The sequence below is a fragment of the Lepidothrix coronata genome, unplaced genomic scaffold, assembly GCF_001604755.1.
Source record: "Lepidothrix coronata isolate B3197 unplaced genomic scaffold, Lepidothrix_coronata-1.0 Scaffold100, whole genome shotgun sequence".
In the NCBI taxonomy this organism is placed as follows: domain Eukaryota; kingdom Metazoa; phylum Chordata; class Aves; order Passeriformes; family Pipridae; genus Lepidothrix; species Lepidothrix coronata.
Window position 1 is genome coordinate 1139980 of NW_016690280.1, and position 20177 is coordinate 1160156.

Genomic DNA, 20177 nt, shown 5'->3' on the forward strand with positions numbered 1-20177 from the left:
GGACACAGTCAGCATTTAACGTTCAATTTTTAAAGAAAGAGAGAAACTGAACAGGGGGTTTAGCTGTCTGTCTGTGTTTTGGGGGTTGTTGGTTTGGGGTTTTTTTTATCCTCTTTGCTCTCTCCCTAGAAACGTTCCAGCTGCCTATGGAATCAACTGGCAGCAGAGCAACCCCAGGACCAGGTTCCCATCTCCAGAGAGCAACACCCTCACCTCAAACCTGCCCTAGCCAACAGCTGGTCACTGACCAGCCCAATGGTGCAGCACTGGGCTCAGCTACGCCCAGGGCACGAGGGGCAGCTCACCAGCACAGGAACCTGGAGCCAGTGAGAAGCTATTTCTGCTGAGACTGGGCACAAATAAACAAGTCAAGTTAAATCAGGGCTAAAGCTCCTTTGCTCTCCTGGCTCCAGACGATGTGCACAATAAGCTCTAAAAGTCCAGCTGGGGCAAGAGCAGGATAATGGGGAGGGAAGCAGCTGAAGCTGCTGCTCTGTGCCAGGAGAAGCTCTGTGGTGGAGCAAGGCCCAGTTCAGGGAGCACTGCCAGGCTCAGCACTGCTGGTTCCCTGTGCTCCTGCAGCCAGCAGTGAGACTGCTGCTCCTCTGCTTCAGGTCACAGCCCCTTGCAGTGTGCCGAGCCACAACCACATCCAGATCCTGCTCTCCAATGCAAAACATCCAGATAACCAAGACGGTTTCAGATACAGGCAATCTTCTCTGTTTCTTATCTGGCAGTGACAGATTTAGGCCAAAAAGCAACAAGTGATTCCCTGAAAAAGGCTTTGCTGATGTTGAATCAGGAGGAATATGCCATTTTCAGAGAACAGGAAAGCACCGAAACTCCTGGACCCCTTGGTGTCCTCACATGTGTTTCCCCCACTGTGCCCTGCTCAGGGATCTGGAGTGAGGTCCAGGGCACCAGGACTCACCTATGCAGATCTCATCATCTGTTTCAGCGTCGCCGATGCAGCGGAATTTGAACTCGTTGAGGGAATCCGCGAACTTGCGCTTGGCGGCCGACAGGTCTGTGGGAGAGGGGGAGCAGGGAAAACAGGGCTGTTAGAAATGAAAAGTACCCCAACAGCAGGATACAGGCAGCAGGGAAAACAGGGCTGTTAGAAATGGAAAAGTACCCCAACAGCAGGATACAGGCAGCAGGGAAAACAGGGCTGTTAGAAATGGAAAAGTACCCCAACAGCAGGATACAGGCAGCAGGGAAAACAGGGCTGTTAGAAATGGAAAAGTACCCCAACAGCAGGATACAGGCAGCAGGGAAAACAGGGCTGTTAGAAATGGAAAAGTACCCCAACAGCAAGACACAGGCAGAAACGTAATCCCAGCTGGCAAACACCCACAGAGGGACCCATTCAACGGGACCCCCAGCACCAGAGAAATCCCCAAGCACTGCCCTTCTGCACCCACCTCAGGACATTTTGGGGTCCCTGTCAGCAGCCCCCAAAATACCCTACAGTGGATAAAACCTCGGAACACCATGAGAACACCATGGGAGCCTAGGCCTAGAGCCGTGGGGCAATGGCAAATAGTGACAAACAGTGACACTGCCCTTCAAAAGATGGCACTTCTGCCAGGCTCCCGGTCCCGCTGAGGGAAGGCCCCACAGACACGCAATAATGCAGAGGTTCAATTCTTCCCAAGCTGCAGATTCTCTCTGCGATCTGGATCCTATTAAGTTCTTACTCGCAGCGACCTGAGTGGATCCAGGACAGGCTTTTCGAACCGGCCCCGTAACCCAGCACACACAGACACGGTCCCGGGCACCGTGAGGCCACTGGCTCCAAAGGGAAGTTGTGGCTGCCACCACTGCCGGCATTAGGAAGACACAACGCTCAATCCCCTGTGCATTTCTTCACTCAGAGCCCAAAATTCAAAATTCAGTGGCTTTTTCCCCCTTTCCAAGCACCGGTGGAAAACACACTTGCATACAAAGGCCGTTTCCTCTTCTCAGACACCAACAGCCGAGAGATAACCACAATAGAATCCAAGTGTTTTGCTTTTCCCATGGGATAAGGGAGTTGGCAGCTTTCTCCAAGCATTAAAGCTGTTCTCCCAGTATTCCTGCTGACAGCCCTGGGGCTAATCCTGCCCAGTTCAGTCCTGGCTGCCTTTGCACCACTGCTTCCTAAGGCAGCAGAAAACGACCAAGGGCAGGCAGGGAGAGGGAAGGCACCGGGAGCTTTCCCAGTGGAAAAGTACAGAGGGGGGCTTCTCCAAGAAGAAGGTTCACACATAACAGGATTTGCACTTTGCTCCCTGGAGGATGGAATGAGCACGGCTTACACCCTGCCAGTGCCTGGAGCTGCCAGGAATCTCCATCGGCACCTACAGATGCAAGCCATGTGTTTTTCGGGGGCAGCTTCCCCAAGCGCTCCTGTCAGGGTTGAAAAGAGAGACTCGGGGGGTTAGAGGGTTTGTTCCAGCTCTGGGGCTCAGTGAAGGGCACTGGGACAGCCCCGGGCAGCTCTTTCCACTCCCCACCCCGGGTTCATGCTGGTGCTGGGGGGCTTGGGGACTTTCACCCGGTCCCAGAGCCAAGTGGCCTCCTGCCTCCTCTGGAACAATAATGAAGATGACGTTAATGACTCAAGGAGCCACTTCCTCCCCCGCAGCCCCGTGCTGACCAGCAGCCACCAGCCACACTCTCTCCACATATACTGTGGCCTCCCTGAGCCCTTGGTCATGTTACGTGTGACACATTTCCACGTGAACCCGACCACATGACACCCCTTGTGCCCACTGCCAGCTGGGCAGGACCCCAGAGCCGGAGGCTGCTCCAGCACAGGGATGAACACCCAGACAGAGTCAAGCTCCCACAGACCAGGGCAGGGTAACCATCCCTCCTGCTCAGAGTGAGGACAAGGTTGGGGCTCTGAGACCAGGCATTAGCCAGAGCGAAGCCAAGAAGCCCTTGGAGCCAGCAGCACTGACAGTAATGGCCCAGGGTGCTTATAAATAGGCAAGGGAGAGGCATGGGGAGATGGAGATAACTCCTGGTGCAACAGCGATAAAGGATAAAATTAGCAGCGGCATCAGCCAGAAATGGAGAGAGGGGCACCCGTGCCCACCCTGTGGAGCCCTGTCATCCTCCCTGGGACACCATCAAACCCACCCACACCCCAGCATCCCCATTTCCTAAAAGCTGGAACCTCTCAACTACATTTTGGGGAAAAAACCCTCCAGTGGAAGCTGTAAGGCATGGTGAGAGCAAGGCAGCCCCCCCACAGGCCAGCTCAGCTCCTGCGGGTTCTTCTTCCCCAGGGCTGCGAACAAGCAAACCCAAAATCCTACAAAGGCTTGACAGAAACTTCTGCTTCCTCTCATGCACGGGTAAAACCACCCGGACACTGAACATGAGTCACAGCCGGGCTGTGCCAAGGGCTCTGGAAGTTTTCCTTCCAAGTTCTCCACTGGCTTGATCAGTCAAGTGCAACATCAGGGAAAACCACCACAAAAAGCCTGAAAAATCATTCTGCCTGAGTAACACAACCAGCTCAGGTCACAGTTCTCCTCCTCATCTTCATCACCTTCTATGGTTCTCCCTTCCCATCAGGGCTGGTGGGGATGGGAAGATCCCTTCGGGAAAGTCCACTTGACCGGAAACAGGCACACACACTGCAAGCTGGAGGTCCAGCTGCACAGCTACGGCAACCAAGAACCTAAATAAAATGCCCTTTTAAATGTGATGCATCCTCCCTATCCACTGCATCCTCCACAGTCACAGCATCCTCAACATCCACCTCAGGAACAGCAGGAAGGAGGACGGCTCCCAGCAGGACAGAGGGCAGCAGCCTCATTTAACCCCTTTGCCTGTCCCTTCTCTCTCACACCCAGTTCAGGGGTCACCCCACATTCCTCCTCCCTCTGCAGCCAGGGAGCCAGGTAATTGCTGGCTGAATTCCTGTTCCAGCCATACACTCCCAGGCTCCCTCCAAACCCGGCTGAAGCCAAAGCTACTCCAGGCCCCAGCAGCCCTGTAAGGGACCAGCAGCAAGGGAGCACCTCGTGCTCCCTCAGACCCTCCTCAGCTACTGAGAGTCAAATCTTTCTCAGAAGTGGTTGCTGTGGAAGAGGATGTCAGGCAAGGAGCCTGACATGGTTGGTATTTACATAAAAAGCCCCTTCCAAAGGAATTTGGAACTACTGGAAAAGGCTGTTTCTAGAAGGAAGATGTGATTTCACAACAGTCCTTCATGTGTACAGCACCCCGGGCACTACAGGGATGACCCCATCCCAGCCAGGTTCACATCCAGCACCCTGGGAACAACAGGGATGACCCCATTCCAGCCAGGTCTACAGATGGTGCTGCAGTGGGGCAGCCCCAGGGACACACTGCTGTGAGATGGGTCAGCTCTGCTCCCCAGGGCACAGGTGCTGGATCTAACATGTCCCTGGTTCAGATGACCCAGCACATGGAGCCTCTACCACTTTGAAGGAGTAAGTTACACCACAGCCTTGCCACAAGCCACTCTCTACTGGTCACTGGCTTCCAGCTCCTTCCCCAGCTTTATTCCTCAGCTGGACACCTCACCTCTGTGCAACACCCCTGTCACACCTCTCTTTGAGTGTTTAAAACTTTTTCAGGCCTTTCCAAAGGGAACAGAGGTAAAGTGTGCTGAGAGCCTGGACAGATAAAGAGTAGGAGCAGTTCCCTTAAACCAAAATTCATAAGGAGCAGAGAAGAGATTGGAACTCCTCCACCTGCATGCTCCAGATGGACAGCTGGGAAATGTGACCCAGGACACAGAGGGGAACTGCAACACAGCAAAATGAGATGTCGAAAAGACAAATGCCTGGTCCTGCTGCCTAGTCCCGTGTTGGAAAGATCAGGTTGGCCAGAGAAAAGTGAAACTGCTGGCTCAGAGGCCAGGGCTCTCCCCACAGCTGACTCTGCAGCCAGTTTGCTATGTAAGCTAGAAAAAGCAAAAGGCTCAGCTGGGCCCAGGACAGGGGCAGTAGCAGTACGATGCCACGGGTGGTTCAGGTTAAAGATAAACTTACTGCTGGGTCTGACCATGAAGGGTTAATGCTGCTGCAAAGGGGGAGCAGAGGATGCTGCTGCAAGGCAAGCTCCAGGCTCTGGGCTCTGACAGAGGCTGTGCTCACACAGAGCAGGATTTCTACACTTCCTGCAAAGAAAATTGCTTAATAGCCTATATTTAATGTTCAAGTGGACAACAGGAACCAGGACTCCTGCCCCTTCCTTCCCCCGTGGCAGGGAACAGCAGGCTCAGGCTGCATGTCCCCTGCAAGCCCCCACAGAGGGACAGGAGGGTCCCCAGTCCCCTGCTCCTGCCAGCAGTGACACTGCCTGTCCCCATCAGCAGCCCCATGGGCCCAGGTAGGTCTGCCCTGGGAAACAGGCCAAATGCAGGAGCCCTGAGAGAGCAGATCTGGGGGTCACCACCGGAGACCCCCCCATTGGATGCAGAGAAAACAGGACACAACAGTTGGCACCTCTGCAGCCCCACAGCTCCCCAGCCATGCAGCCAGCATAGAGCAACCCCATGGCAGGCAGGAGCCAGCCGGGATGGGTAATCCAGGGAACAGCTGCTCTAATCAGCAGCCAAAACCAGCCGGATTACAGCCCGCCAAGGGTGCTTAGAAAGCAGCAATATGGTGTCTATCCCCACAGCGAGCACCCGGCGAGCCGGGGCTCCCGGCACAACGCCAGAGTGAGCCACTGTGGGGTCACACAACACCTCCTGGTGCCCAGGGATACACAGGGATGGGGGTTGGGAAAGGTCAAAACTGGGAACGGCCAACTGGACCTGACCCATGGATGCATAGGACACTGTCCAAACCTGGCCCTGCAGTTCACACAGGAATCCGGCAACAAGCAATTCATGCCTAAAAATCAGCATTTGCAGCTGCCAGCATCAAATTTTACCCTCCAGTCCCAGCCCGTGCTCTGCAGGGGTTGGCACCAAACATCAGGGCAGCATCATTAAACGCTTCATTTGCTCCAGAAGGTTTAAATCCCCTCTCTGCACTTCCCAGCGAGGTCAGCAAAGCCCTGGTCCCACGAGACACTGCGGTCCTCTGGACCCAGCCCAATCCCCAAGTCTCTTCCATAGAGAATTAGCACTGATTTGTTTATTAAACAACTCCACTAGGCGGTTGGAGTTAATCAGTGATTTAGGATGGGACGGCAGCCGCTGGCAGGTTCCCCCTCTGAATCATCGTTGAGTAAATATATAAACCCAGATGGGAAGAGCCTACCCCACCTCCAATGCAGCTTCTGCCGTCATGTTCCCACACAAAAGCCCATGAAGAGGCTGCACTGGCTCAGCACACGTCAGACATGGAGCTCTGAGGGTGCCAAAGCCACCGAGGTGACCCCAATGACCGGTGCAATGAACTCAGTCCCTGCAGTCACCCCAGGCAGAACCCCCGAGGTGGGGAGAGCATCTCTGCCATGGCCCCACACCGCCCCCAGACCCCATTTTGGTGCCTCTTCCACACACACAGCCTCTAGCACCAAGCCTCAGCTCAATGGCACACACAGGGAGGCCAAACCCCACCTTCCCAAATCCCAAAACCTAATTTGTATCATGGAAAGTAAGTATACAAACACACACACCCTACGAACCAGGGAAAAAGCCAGAACTGCTCAGATGTGCTAAAGTTCAAGAAAAACTGAACAACCTGTCCAAGATGCCCTAAGACTGCAGATCCAGGAGGATGAGCTCCCACCCAGCCTTTCCATGCAGCCACGGGAGCGCCTGGCACTGCTGCCGGCCGAGGCATCCCCGTATGCCTCCCTTCAAACACTCAACGTGGCTCCATACGGGAACACGTTTGCCAGAGGCACAGAGAACCCTTTGTGGGCTGAATGGCACCATTGACCGGGCTCAAATAGCAGATCGGATTTGAGTAACACGCTGAAGACATGAATTATTTCCATGGTATTTTAAGAGATAAAGGTTCTGCGCTTCATGAAAAACAAAGTTTTCCCTTGGAAAGGACTGCCTGGCTGCACAGTTAAAATTATCCCCCAGTGCCCACCAGCCCAGCACCCGGCCACGTCATCGTGCCACCCCCAAATCAATAATGTTCGGAGTTATCTTGGGAGCTTTGCCAGGCCAGGACATTTGTGCAAAGCTTCCCAATACTCCTGATGAAAGGCACTGAAGATCCAAAGGAAATGAAGCCAGAAGGACTGTCAGGTCCTGAGCTGCCAGTCCTGCATGTCCAGTGTGACATCCTGCAGTGGGACCGGGGCTGCGGCAGCAGAGAGGTGAGAAGCTGTTCCCTTTGGCTCACACTGCTACAGCCACCCTTCCATTTCCCCACGGTTTGAGGAAGCTGATGGTCAGTCAGAGCCCTCGCCCTTCTGCCCCACTTCTCCACCCTGCACCAGCCCTGGACTTCCTCAGGCTCTGGAGCCCCAAGCCCAGTGCTGAGCCTGCTCTGCCTCAGAGACCCAGAGCAAAGGTCTCACTGCTTCTCTCCATCCTTCCTGTTCATCTTTTCTTAGCACTTGTCCATCACTTCCTATTGCAACAAAGCCCCAGCAGCCACTTTCGTGACTCAGATCCTTATCTCACAGTGGCAGAGACGCTGCAGAAGCCCAGCTCATGCAAACAGCTCTGCCTTTCCCCACTCACAGTGTCGCCAGGATTGTGACACTGGTGGGAGAGAAACTGGCCCAGGCAGCAGGGACAGGTTAACAAAATGAAGTGTCCCTGACCACTGCCAAGGGTCCCACCTGAAGGGACCCTTACTTCACCACCAAGCATGTGAACCATCAAACCTCTCTATCACACAAGGAAAGGAAGACGTGGGGAGACTCCCATCTGTCCTGCACGGAAACTCTGGATGATTTTCTCTACTTGCCCAAACAGGATTTTTCAGCAGGAACCACTCCAAAGTGAAGTGCTCTGTTTTGTGCCCGGCAGAGTCTGGCCCTGGCCCAGCTCTGCATTAATCAGGTTATTTTGATGAGCTGCAGCAGCTCTCAGCTCAGGGACATGGGGGAGGGTGGACAGAGGTGATGCCGAGTGGGGATAAAGGACAGCCACGAAAGACAAAATGTCCCGAGAGCTCCCGGCGCAGGTGTTGGGTCGACACAGCACTGCAAGCCAGCCCTGCCTGCAGTCAGGACATGGAGGAACATAAAACCCATAAATGATGCAAACTAACCCCGGAAAGGCTTCCCATTCCTGGAGAGGCTGAGGAGACAGATGTCTGCAGCTGCAGGAAGGCACAGCGTAACGCAGGTCCTCGCTCCCAGCAAGGAGCAGCCAGACTTGGAGAAACGCAGGAACCTGCCAGAACCCTGCCAGCAACACTGGGAACTGCTACAAGATTCTCAGGATGGCCCTGGAAGATAAGGGGCCTGAAGCCAGGTACTGCCAACCTGGCAGGCAGCTTCCAGGCTGACCATCACTGTGTCGGGAATCAGCACATTGGATCAGCACAGCCATCCTCTGACTGCCCAGCACCGAGTAGAGCCCTCCATGCTCCCGGCCCAGGGGGCCTCCCGGAGCTCTGCATGAACATGGCAACACCTCAGTCCTCCCACAGCCTCCAGAGCATCACTGCCCACAGTTCCCGGTGGATCACAGCCCATCTGCCCCCTGGGACAGGGTAGCATCACCCAGGTGCCACCCCTGCTCTCTTGAACTGGCCCTGGACACAGAGCATTTCATGCACTTAGCAGCAAAACAAAACAAAACGGGATTTCTCCACTTCCCCACCCAACTCCATGTCTGGCACTTTTCCCTGTGCTTATTTTCGTTCACATCCTGGTGTTGTTTTATGACAGAGCCCCCCGTCCCGCCCCAGCCAGCAGAGTTTGCTGGGCAGGTGGCCAAGCATCAGAGCAACGGGAGCTCAGGTGGGAGCAGGCAAGGTCTCTGAATAAAATCAAATGTAAATATTCACCACTCCAAGACAGAGAAGGGATGCATCCAAACAGCAAACATGGGCAACAGCTTAAGTGCCTGGAAAACATCAGGGACATGGAAATGGAAAACTACTGCCCCAGCTGGCATTTCCACGGGCAGCCAACTGTACAAGTGAACAATGTGAGGAAGCAGCAGTGAAAATCCCTGTATCCCAACCAGGGCCAGGGATTTAGGCACAGCACTGGCTCACAGAGAGAGATGGCAGACTTGTGGAGTGCAGCTGTCTCACTGCACTGAGCTGCCTGACCTGCAAACCCCAATCCCTGAACACTATTCCCAAAGCAAGGGGTTTGAATATCGCATTTACCCCACACCTGCACACTGCCCCACTGCTGCTGCTCCAGGCAGGTTGTGTAAATGCTTTCAGCCTTACACCTGCAAGTAAAGTGCTTCCAAAAGCAAGTGGAAATGCTATGTTTTTCTCAGAGCTCCTCATTTCCCCTAGTTCCCTCACTGGGGAGGGCAGGTTAGTGTTAGTGTAACTGCCTTGATAACTATAATTTCTCCTCTAAGCCTTTTCCTCACTGTTGCAGGGGAGGTTCAGGTTGGACATTAGGAAGAATTTCTTCCAGGAAAGGGTGGTCAGGCACTGGAAGGGGCTGCCCAGGGAGGTGGTGGAGTCACCAACCGTGGAGGTGTTCAAGCAATGACTGGACGTGGCACTCAGTGCTCTGGTCTGGGTGACAAGGTGGTGATGGGTCACAGGTTGGAGCTGATCATCTTGGAGGACATTTCCAACCTAAATCATTCTGTAATTCTGTGATTCCTCTCCAAACCCTGGCACAACCTACAGGAAGGCTGCAGATGACTTTACCCTCGTTGCCACAATATTTCATCGACTGGAGCCTGGAATCACATTTCATTAGGACAGAATGCCCTGCCCGAGACAGCTAATCGATTTAGAGGACACTAATCCAGAAGAAATTTGCTCCTGACCGAGGCAATGCCCATTAGCAGAGCAGAAGGCCAGGCAGGGGTCTGGCTGGGAGGGGGGTCCTGGGACGGGGGGGCTATGGCAGAGCCCCCACCAGGCATCATGCAGGGCAGGAGCAGATGCCTCAGGCACCGCCCCACATTTGGATTAGTCTGTTATTAAACCTAATTAGTTAATAGGTGGGCCGCAGGGAGCCAGCTAGATTTCTCAAGGGGCAGGCACCAAAGCATAGGGGTCCCCAGGGGACAGTGGGTCGAAGGACCCCCATGGTCCAGGTGGGGAGGGGACCCACACCCTGTCCCTGCAGGCAGGACAGGACATCCCAGCACATCCCAGTTGGCCCATAGTGTGCAGCAGCGCGTCCCCTCTCTCGGGTCCCCATCCCAGGGGCTGTGCCCACAGCCAGGGCAGGGAAATGGGGTCAGCTCCCAGCCCCTCCAGAAGCGGTTCTGCACAACCAGCTTCCTTCTCCTCCCAAGGAGGCTGCGGAAATCCTTTTGTCTCCAGTGCTCAACCACGTCAGCTGTAAGAACAGGAAAAATCCCACCGTGCTCACAGGAACATCACTGGCAAGTGAGTCAATTTTTCCTGCTCTGGCAGGAAAAAAAATATAAATTAAAATCTCCAACGGAGCCTAGGGAGGCACGCAGGGTGAGAACAGGGATGCACAGCCCAGAGTGCATCACAGAATCATGGAATAGTTTAGGTTGGAAAAGCCCTCTAAGTCCTCAAATCCAGTCGTTTCCCCCAACACAGCCAAGGTCACCACTGACCATGTTCCCAAGTGCCACATCCATACATCTTTTAAATCCCTCCAGGGATGGTGACTCCACCACTGCCCTGGGTAGCCTGTTCCAGTGCCTGATCACTCTTTCTGGGAAGGAATCACTGCCTTTAACCTGGGCTTTCTCCCGGAATTCACGGGAGAGACACCCAACGCTCTCCTCTGCAATGGCTGGATTTTTTGTGAAACATTGCTAAGCAACCAGCGCTCAGTGAGGGCATCGCTGTGGACAGACGCTGTTTCAGCTAGAAAAAGAATATAAAAACAGCAAAGGGACGCTGTGGTGGGCAGCATTACGGAAAAGGCACATGCCAGCTCATTTTACAGGTCACTCAGCTGGTGCAGAGAACCCTTCACACTTCCGTCATCGTTATGGATAATGGAATAGCAGAACAGTTTGGGTTGGGACCTTAAAGCTCGTCTCATTCTATCCCCCTGCCATGGGCAGTGACACTTTCCACTAGACCAGGTTGCTCCAAGCCCTGCATGAGGGTCCAAACTGCAGGGAAGACTGAGGAAGCAGCACCCAGGCCCTTTGCTGGCCCCCAGTCCCCACGTTGGCACAGGCAGCCCCGGCCCCCACATGGCATGGCTGTGCCCGCCGCTCCACGTGCGGGAGCCAGATGGTCCGGAGGCTGGTGTGCTTCCCACAGACTCCAGCTAGAAACCATCTTGGCATCACCGCAGAGACATCCCCTTCCCTCTCAGTGCCACAGTCCCCACACCACAGAGCATCCTGCAGCTACCATCCTCCCCAGCATACATCCTGCACCCCAGACATGCCATGACCCCCAGCTCCCATCAGCAGGTGGGAGTGGAGGCAGAGCAGCGCAATTCCCAGTTTCTCCAAGCCACACCTGGGACCTTGCTATTAAGAGCTTGGGTGATGCCCTAAAGATCCCACCTCGTCAGGAGCCCACAAGCCCAGGGTCACCAGCCGCTTGCACAGAGCAGGTGGAGCCACCTTTGGCGCAGGGAGCACGCCAGGAAAACAGGCAAAACAGCCTCGTCTCCGCCGGCCGCGGTGACAGCCGCTCGCGTGCCCGGGGGAGGAGGAGGATGATTCACGCTGAAGTGAACAAGCTGTGCGGGTTTTGGTACGAGCTCCCCCTCGCTTTGCCTCCCCTCCCACCCACCTCGGTCACGCTACAGCTACTCATCACACCACAGCTGAACCCAGATCCTTAAAAGTGATGGATAAAAAAAGGCCGAACCCGGCGATGGATCCCTGGTGCAGCCCATCCTCCTGCTGTCCCACTGCTGAATAGTGCAGAAGGGGCCCAGAACACCCCAAATCAGAACCACAGCACAGGCAGAGTTCGCTTGGCCACACTGCCGCTGCCTCTCAGGCAGGGTGGGGGGACTGAAGCCCCTCTGCTGAGATGGAGGGATGCCAACCCCTGAGCACCCTTGCCCCGTTTTGTGCAGGGATGCCGCCTGGCCATGGCAAGCCCATGCCTGGTCATGGGGTTCAGGAAGAAGCAAGAAGCACACAACAATTTTTTAGGGTGCCTGTGCAGAGAGGGTGAAATCAAAGGAGTTGATGGTCCCACTCTGCCAGCCAGGGAGGGGGCTGGCAGCACAGCAAGGGCAGACATTCCATCGCAGCTAAGGGCTCCTGTGGGCTGGGATCAGCCAGGAAAGCACCACGTGTGCCAACCTGCAGAAAGCACAGGGACATGCAGAGCCGGCACCGCCGCTGCCTCCCACCCTCCCCGCAGCAACCATGGGAACGGCATTTCCTCACATGGATTCCCAACGTCACTGTGAGCTGCTACCCTCAAAGGAAAGAAAAAGAAAGGAAATCTAAAGAGCCCACTGCTTCCAGCCCATGTCCAGGGCACACAGGTGATGCCATGCACGCTGCGTGTACCTCTCAGTCTGGCAGCATTGCAGGGAGAACAAATGGAGACAGAAGATGCAGCTGTGATGGCACACCCACAGCCTTGGAAAAACAGTCTCTTGACCCAAATCAGGCAAATCTGCTCCACGCTGGAAGTGTGAGCAGGATGCAGCAGGTACTTGGCTCCTGGTGCTGGAGGGACACTGGGACATCCAACCTGCCCCTTCGCATGCTCTTCCCCAGGACCATCCACCTCCAGCTCAGATTCATTCCCTGGACACTGGGGTGTGACATAAGGCTACACCAGCTCTGGCACTGCGGCAGTTCCAGCCCATGCCTCTCGGAGCTGCTGTTTATTCCAGTCCATCCCCCTCCAGCCCAAAAGGCTGGGTTTAACCTGGCATGGGACACACTCTCGGTGCAGGTGCCATGGCCAGGTAGCAGCACATACGGAGCCTGCGGCTTCTCCAGGCTCCATCACCACACCAGCATATCAAGACATGTGCCCAGAGGTGCTCCGTGGCACACTCCCAATTAAGGAGATCTCCCAGCCCTGTTAATGAGCCTTCTGTCAGCATAATTTAAAAGATGTAATCACGACACAGCCTCTCCTGCACACCCAAACCCTTTTGCTCACCAGCTTCCCTCTCTAGCACTGCCAAGAGGCCGGATCTGGCTCCAGCTCAGCAGCTCATGGCATCTGTTTGGTGGCTACCACAGGATTTGAGAAGTCCACCCCAACTGGGAGCTTGGCTCCCACCAGCAGATCCCAAACTGAGGGGTCGTGGCTGGGGCAGGAGTACCCCTGGGAGATGGGCAAATGGTCCCTAGGGCTGCTGTGAGGAACCTCCAACACGGATCACAACCACAGCAGCGCACATGGGTGAGCCACTGCAGCATCCAGGCAGGGCAAGTTTCCCTCTCAGGCAGAGCCAGGTAGGATAAGCATGTAGCCCTCTGGAGCCAGCACTGCTAGCACTACAATCCCTCCAGGGATCACAGTGCAGACCCACCATCACAAAAAAAGAGCATCTCCCAAGCAGGAACACATTCCTGTCGCTAATTTCCACTGGGGAGGAAGAGCAGGAGCTTTCAATTTGTGCTGAAAATTAAGCAGAGTATTATCACCTGTCCTACTCCTCATTTGAATAAAATCCCAGGCAAGCTATTAAAGATGTGGCTGCACAAGCCACACAGGTCATGCAAAGAAGAAGCCCTCCGTGCCTTTGGCCCTGCTGGCGCAGGACTGACTGGGCTGTAATCACATCCCTCTCCATGGCCCAAAGTATTCCCTACACCAAACGTTTCCCACAGGAAGGAAGAGGAGAAAATACATCCTGACACCACGGGGGAGCCATGTTACTCCTTGGCTAGGTGAACAAAGCAGGAAAAATCAGCAGCAAATCATTTTACCAATCAAACCCCAAACCCACGTGCTTCCCCCCAGACCAGCCCAGTGGTTTGCTCACCTGGCCAAGGTGGGGGGAAAACCAAGGGGGGCCTGGCTGTGACCCACCACACTGGGGGTGCAGACAGGGACTCCAAACCCTTCTGAGCACAGGGCAAGCTCTTTGGGCAACACTGGCTCCCACCACCCAGGAAGGGATTCGAGTCTCTTCCCACATGGATGCTCCGGGAAATCCTCCTGTGCCGCAAGGCAGCAATTCCCCAGCTCTGGGAAGATGCCACAGGTGACTCACCTTGGCCACCCCGCACCCAATGCTGCTTGTGGGCGGCTGGCACCAAGCGCTCAATGGCAGCAGCCAAACATCAATTCTCACAGCACAACTGGAGCAGAACCCAGTGCCGGCGGTCACAGCAACCCAGCGGGGGGGGGTTACTTTTGCACAACACTCCTTTTCCTCCAAACATGAGCCTACAAAGTCCAGGACTCTCCTGGCCAGCAGCACAGCTCTGAGCATTCATGTTTGCACCTGCACAAACAGGGAGCTGTTCCTGGGAAGGCCAGACCTAAACCTCTGAACCTTGATCACTCCACTCCTCTGTGCAAACATGGTGGGAAGGTTTGGGCTTCGGGGACCAGAAGGGCAAAAAGGATGAAAATAACCTACGATGGGCTTTGGGTTCCTCCTCCCCAGCACCAGTGGGGCACAAGGACCAGTCACTCCAGATGGTACCGGATTACAAAGCAGCACAAGACAGGGCATGTCCCCCAATACATTCAAGAGCTTTGCCCCTGCAGAGGCACACAAGGGCATTTTGAGTGCACGGCACTCTGTTACAGTCTACCTGCCCTCTACCCACTTGAGTCAAGGCTCCCCTAGACCCACTCGCCAGGGAGACCAAGTGTGCTGAGCCAGGGGCCATGCAGAGCAGGAAGGGAGAGGCAGTGACAGTGGCAAAGTGGGCAACTGAAGGTATCAGCCAGTCTGAAACATTTCCTTATCACCCGCCTAAGCCTTGTTTGTGTCAAAAGGGAACTAAGTAAACACTGGGCAAAAGTTTCACTTTCGTTTCCAAGCTGTTGCACAATCAGTGCCAGCTCCATTCACTGCTGCCCCACAGCCATGGGCACAGCTCTGGGTACAGCATTGCCACCCCACAGCCATGGGCACAGATGTTTTATAAAGGGTTGACTTCACCAAGATGCTGCTGAGATGTGGAACAGAACCCGTGTGCAAGAACATCCCAGAACCCAGCACGTCAACAGCACCACCAGGAACTGCCCCACCGTCCCACTTCACGTTTTAAGCTGCACGGCAACCCCGGAACTGGATTTGTCTCAGGAAAAACCCCACAGCTGCAGCAAAAGCCCTGCTGACATCACCCCTGGCAGCACAGGCCACCACCACCACCCTGGTACGGTGCAGGCACACAGGGGTCATCCCAGGGGGCAACTCATTAAAATCACACCTTGCAGGCACAGTAGGGCGACCACACTTCTCAGTCAGCCACATGCACCAGCTGGAAACCTCAGCCAGGAGCAGGGGCAAACCCCAGCTGCTCACTGCAGCCAGCATGGGACAGGCTGGTGGAAGGCAGAGCTGGCATGAGACCTGTGAGACGGTACCACAGCATCTGCCCTGGGAAGCCAGTGGGGCCAGAGAAGCCCCAAGCCGCTGCAGGATCGAGGTCCACCCCAGCATCATCCCTTTCCCGCATCCCCCTTCGGTCCTGCCCTTCCTCACTGCCAGCCACAGCTCTGTGGTGACCCAGACAAAAAACAGCCAAAGGAAAAGTGATCCAAAACACCAAACCAGCCCAACTTTGCCTTTCGGGGCACAGGCACCTCCGCCCTTCCCATAGGAACCCAGGGCATGGTACAGCCCCTCAGGGTCCAGCCCTTGTGCCCCTTGTGGGGAGAGGGTTCACAGAGCCGGCCCCATCCCAGCCCCACCACATAAATGAAATTGCAGCCTCTGCCATGGGAGCGCGGCAGCAGCCGGGGCGTGGACGGCTTCGGTGGCTTCAAATTAGTGCCTGGGAGTTGGAAGAAGCAAAACAAACCAGCAGAAACGTGGCAGGGCACCGGGCTGTGCCCAGTGCCTGAAGGGGGTGACAGCCCCATCGCCAGGGGGACATGACGCCTGGCAGGACAGGGAGACAGGGAGGAGGAGGGTGCCCAGCTCAGCCCCTCGACAAGGTGTGGGGGAGGCGATGGCTGGCAGCCACCTGCACCCCCACTCCTCCATCTTTACATGTGCTGCTTGTCTTCCAAAGCAAGCTGCAGACATCTCTGCACCACCATCTGGGCACCTGGACTCCATATCCCCCTCCATGGAAGCAAAGGGACTGGGACTAGCTGCTGGCTGGGACACAGCTCCCTGCCTGCCCCTTTCACAAGGACAGGGACACACAAAGGGACAAAATACTTCAGCATCCCTGCTCCCACTGGTCACCACAGCTTCTTCACTAGAGAACGAGTTTCACGGCACCCAGGCTTCGAGTTCATTATTTATGTCACACTCGAAATCTTTGCATCTGCAAAACTTTCTGAATAATTTATGGTGGTGGATCAGGGAGGAAGAGGGACACGTTTTGCTGAAAACCAGGTCACTCCAAATACCAGCCAAGCAGCGAAGGGAGACAATGGAAACGGGTACAGAAACTCACTGGGGAGAAAAAATCCAACAGCATTTATCTATATACATATACACACACACTCCAGAGATGCCATCGGCATCTGAAGACATTTAGCAAGACCAGCCCTTCAGCAAATGAGGATCATTTTCAACCTTCTAAATTTATTTTTTCTCTAAGGGAAGGATAAAGAGCTGTGAATCAGTCCCATTTCCCTCCGTACCTCGTGAAGGGCAAAAGCAGGGCAGAGCAGCCCCTTCACCAAACTCTGGCAGAGACACTCTTACATGCCCTTATCCAGTCTCACCATCCCTGCACACTGGTGTTGGCATGGGAGCTGCAAGGGGCCAAGCAGCAAACAGGAGAACACTCCTGTCCAGCACTGCCAAGGGCTCTTCCCCCCTCCAGCACCTTCTCCCCACCACAGCCTGTCCAAGCCACCCCTCACTGATACGCAAGGAGCTACATTCCCATCACGCCCATCTTAAAACAAAGAGGATGTGAAATGTTCAGCAAAGGCAAGAGGAAGGAAAATGAGCAAGGATATTGCCAAGACCTCACGTAACTCTCATTGCAGGCCACCATGCCGTGCCAAGGGCCCAGACACCCTCCAAGCTGCTCGTTCCGAGGGTAGCGTGCTTTGAGCCGGGGGTCTGCTGCTCCCTGGGCCTGCCTGGCTCCACACCCACATGCCACGACAGCTGAGGAGCAGCATGCAGACAAAGACAGTCAGATAAGGCCACCATGCCCAGCAATGGGGAGATGAACAATTTGGAGACACCAAAGAAAAATAAAAGCTGGGTAAGAGATGCAAGATCCGGTCATGGCCGGGAATGGCCCCAGATACCACCTGTACTGACTGACAGGGGTGACATCCCTAGCCCTGAGACATCCCCATCCCCAGACATGAGAGCAACACCAAGCAACAGGCAGCAGAGCAGCTCCCTACTCCTGCAGCATCTGCATCCCTGCTGATGGATGCCAGAATGATCCGTAAGGGCTCATAAGACACATCAGACCTTGGACCCAACACACATGGGGAAAGCTGGGACAGATCCTGTCCAGTGCCAGGTCTGCTGAAGCAGTCAGAGGCATCATAGCTCGGAGCAGCCGCTCAGCCAGTGAAGTCGCTCCTACAGCAGCAGAAGGATGTACAGAGTGGCCGAGCATCCAGTCAGGAAGGGAACACCCCTCCCCAGCCTCCCGGACAATGCCCTGCCCCACACACCCCCAAACCTTCCCCCAAAACACCCTGCAGACCGTGCCACACGTGCAGGGGACGTGTTGCTGATTCACATTCCAGCAGAATCGGTGTTATTCCTGTCCCTGCAGCCTGGGTACCCATGGAACAACCCCCAGGCCCCATACAGGAATTAAGGGCTAATCCAGGAACGCATTCAATAGAGGCTACAAAACAATTCAGCCATAAAAACATCCTTATCTCTGGAGGCCGGAGAGCATTCTTCCTGCCCCAGTGCAGCAGCCTGGGGCACGGGGCTGTGCGGCACGGCCACGGCCGGTGGGACAGGAGCCCACCAACAGCCACGAGCCCACAGGGGCTCACAGCACACTCCAAAATACCTGCACACAGAGTGACTGGGGCAAGGGCACAGCCAGCCCCCTCGGCCAGCACCTGCTAAACGTGCCCAGTGACTAAACCCAGAGCCGAGCACCTTTGGGACCCACCAGTTAACTCCTAAAATGTATTTTCAGTGAAGAACAATGCTGTAGGATTTGTTCTGGGATAAAATGAACACTCCAGGCAGGGCCAGGCACTGGCTGCCTTTGGGAAACGCTTCACAGCAGAATGCATCTCAGACCTCCAGAGCCATAAAAGTGACGACAGCTGTCGGATTTGGGGTTTATTTTAACCCAAAATGCCAAGAATTGGTACAATGGGAGTCCATGTAACCCAGATGTTAGCAGCTGCTACTCCAGAGCAGGGGAACTACACCCACAGGGCTTAGTGTGAGATCAGAAGGGAAGGGAGCAGGAATCAGCTCTCCCAGGAATGGAAAGGGTGGTGGACTTGGCCAGATCATCACCTGCCTGCACATCCCAGGGCAACACCCCTGCCTCACAGCCCCACAATGACCCTGCTGTGTCCCCGAGGCCGGGCTGGGGCATCACAGGTGATGCCACGGGGGCTCCATGGCACAGGTGTCTGTCCTGTGTCCCTCTGTCTCCCCATGGCACTAACCAGGGCAGGCTGAGCCTGGCGAGGTAACCAGGCGCGCTGCCAGCCTGAAACCCCCTGGCTGGGGAAGTGCCCTGTGATTTGGGCCAAATAAACTTAAAAAAATGAAAAGCCCCAAATAAGCCTGTGGGGGAAATAGCAGGAACAGAGACACAGCTCAAGGAGCAGCCTACCCACCATGGCACCCCAAAGGTACAGCCCACCCCACCATGGCAGGGGGTGGCCATACAGAGGTGTCCCCAACCCCAGCTGTGGGAACAGGGGCCAGCCCAGCCTGGGCATGAGGGGGAACAAGGATGCTGCCAGCCACAGGTGAGGGTCTCCCCAGCCCTGGAGCCACAGCCTGAACTGCTGCATCCGCCTCCCACCCAGACCTCACCATAGTAGTTTGCAGCTTTGCCCCCCCCCCATCTACACTTTCCCATTGGGGATAGAGGGGTCAGCCCGGTCAGAGCCACAGTGGGGGCACTGGGCACCCCCCACTCTGAGCATCGAGGGGACGGAGGACAACTGGAGGGGTGGGCACAGCACCAACCCATCACCCAGGCAAACCACTCCCAAAGGATGCCACCGCTGACGGCCATGGACTGGGAGCTGGCAGACCAGACTACACATGTCCCATGACCACGCACAACCCGGTGGACCAGGACCGGTACCAAACATGTCCCAGTGGACCATGGTCATGCACATCCTCATGGACCAGGACCAGAACCATGCACATCCATCCTGATGGACTACACATATGCAGATAGACTAGGATCAGGACTCAGGACCACACATGTCCCCAGCAACCACGGCCAGGCACATCCTGATGGATCACGCACGTCCCGCTGGACCGGGACCAGGCACATCCCAGTGGCCCAGCCAGACCACAACATGCAGGGGGGATAGGAGTGGGTGCACGTGGCCTCTGATGGAGCAGAAGCCCCCAGCCCGGCCCGGGCAGCGCGGGGCACAGCGGGCGGGCCGGGGCTAGGGGAGCAGCCGGGGGTCGCGGGGTCCCGCCCCGGCCCCGCACTTACTTTTGAGGGCGGCGACGAGCGACTTCCCGTCCTTGATGAGCTCCTTGATGAACTTGTTGGTCTTGTCCAGCTCGGCCTCGTGGGAGCGCAGCCGCTCCCGGAACTGCGGGCTGTCTAAGCAGCACTCGCTGAACTCCAGCGCCGGCAGCCCCATGCTGCCGGGCACCGCGGGGGGAAACCGGCAAGAAACGGGGAAAAAAGGAAAAAAATCAAAGGTTTGCTAAGGTGAGGCGCGCAGCCGGCCGTGCGGGGAGCGGGTGGGAGCGCGGTGCCGGGCCAGGCCGGGCCGAGCCGGGCGGAGCGGGGCCGGGCGGAGCGGCGGGAGCGGAGCCGCGGCGGGGGCGGAGCTGCCGCCGCTCTGGGGCCGCCGCCCGGGCCGGGCCCGCGCCGCTGCCGCGCCACGCCCCCCGCGCGCCGACAGCCAATG

The 20177-nt window shown here is 56.0% G+C and overlaps 1 protein-coding gene across 4 annotated transcripts in view; it reads right to left on the bottom strand.

Moving 5' to 3' along the window:
* The window catches only part of ARHGAP26 (Rho GTPase activating protein 26), a 116904-nt gene extending 96937 nt beyond the window's left edge, over window positions 1-19967 (bottom strand). For 3 of the 4 annotated variants that reach the window (XM_017822967.1, XM_017822966.1, XM_017822968.1), the window contains exons 1-2: window positions 19751-19904; window positions 932-1027 (exon numbers count right to left, since the gene is read on the bottom strand). In XM_017822967.1, coding sequence (XP_017678456.1) covers window positions 932-1027; window positions 19751-19904 — 250 coding nt within the window. Of the gene's footprint in view, window positions 1-931; window positions 1028-19750 lie in introns of all 4 variants that reach the window. The other variant, XM_017822969.1, reaches the window with a different exon arrangement.
* Window positions 19968-20177: the final 210 nt, after the last annotated feature.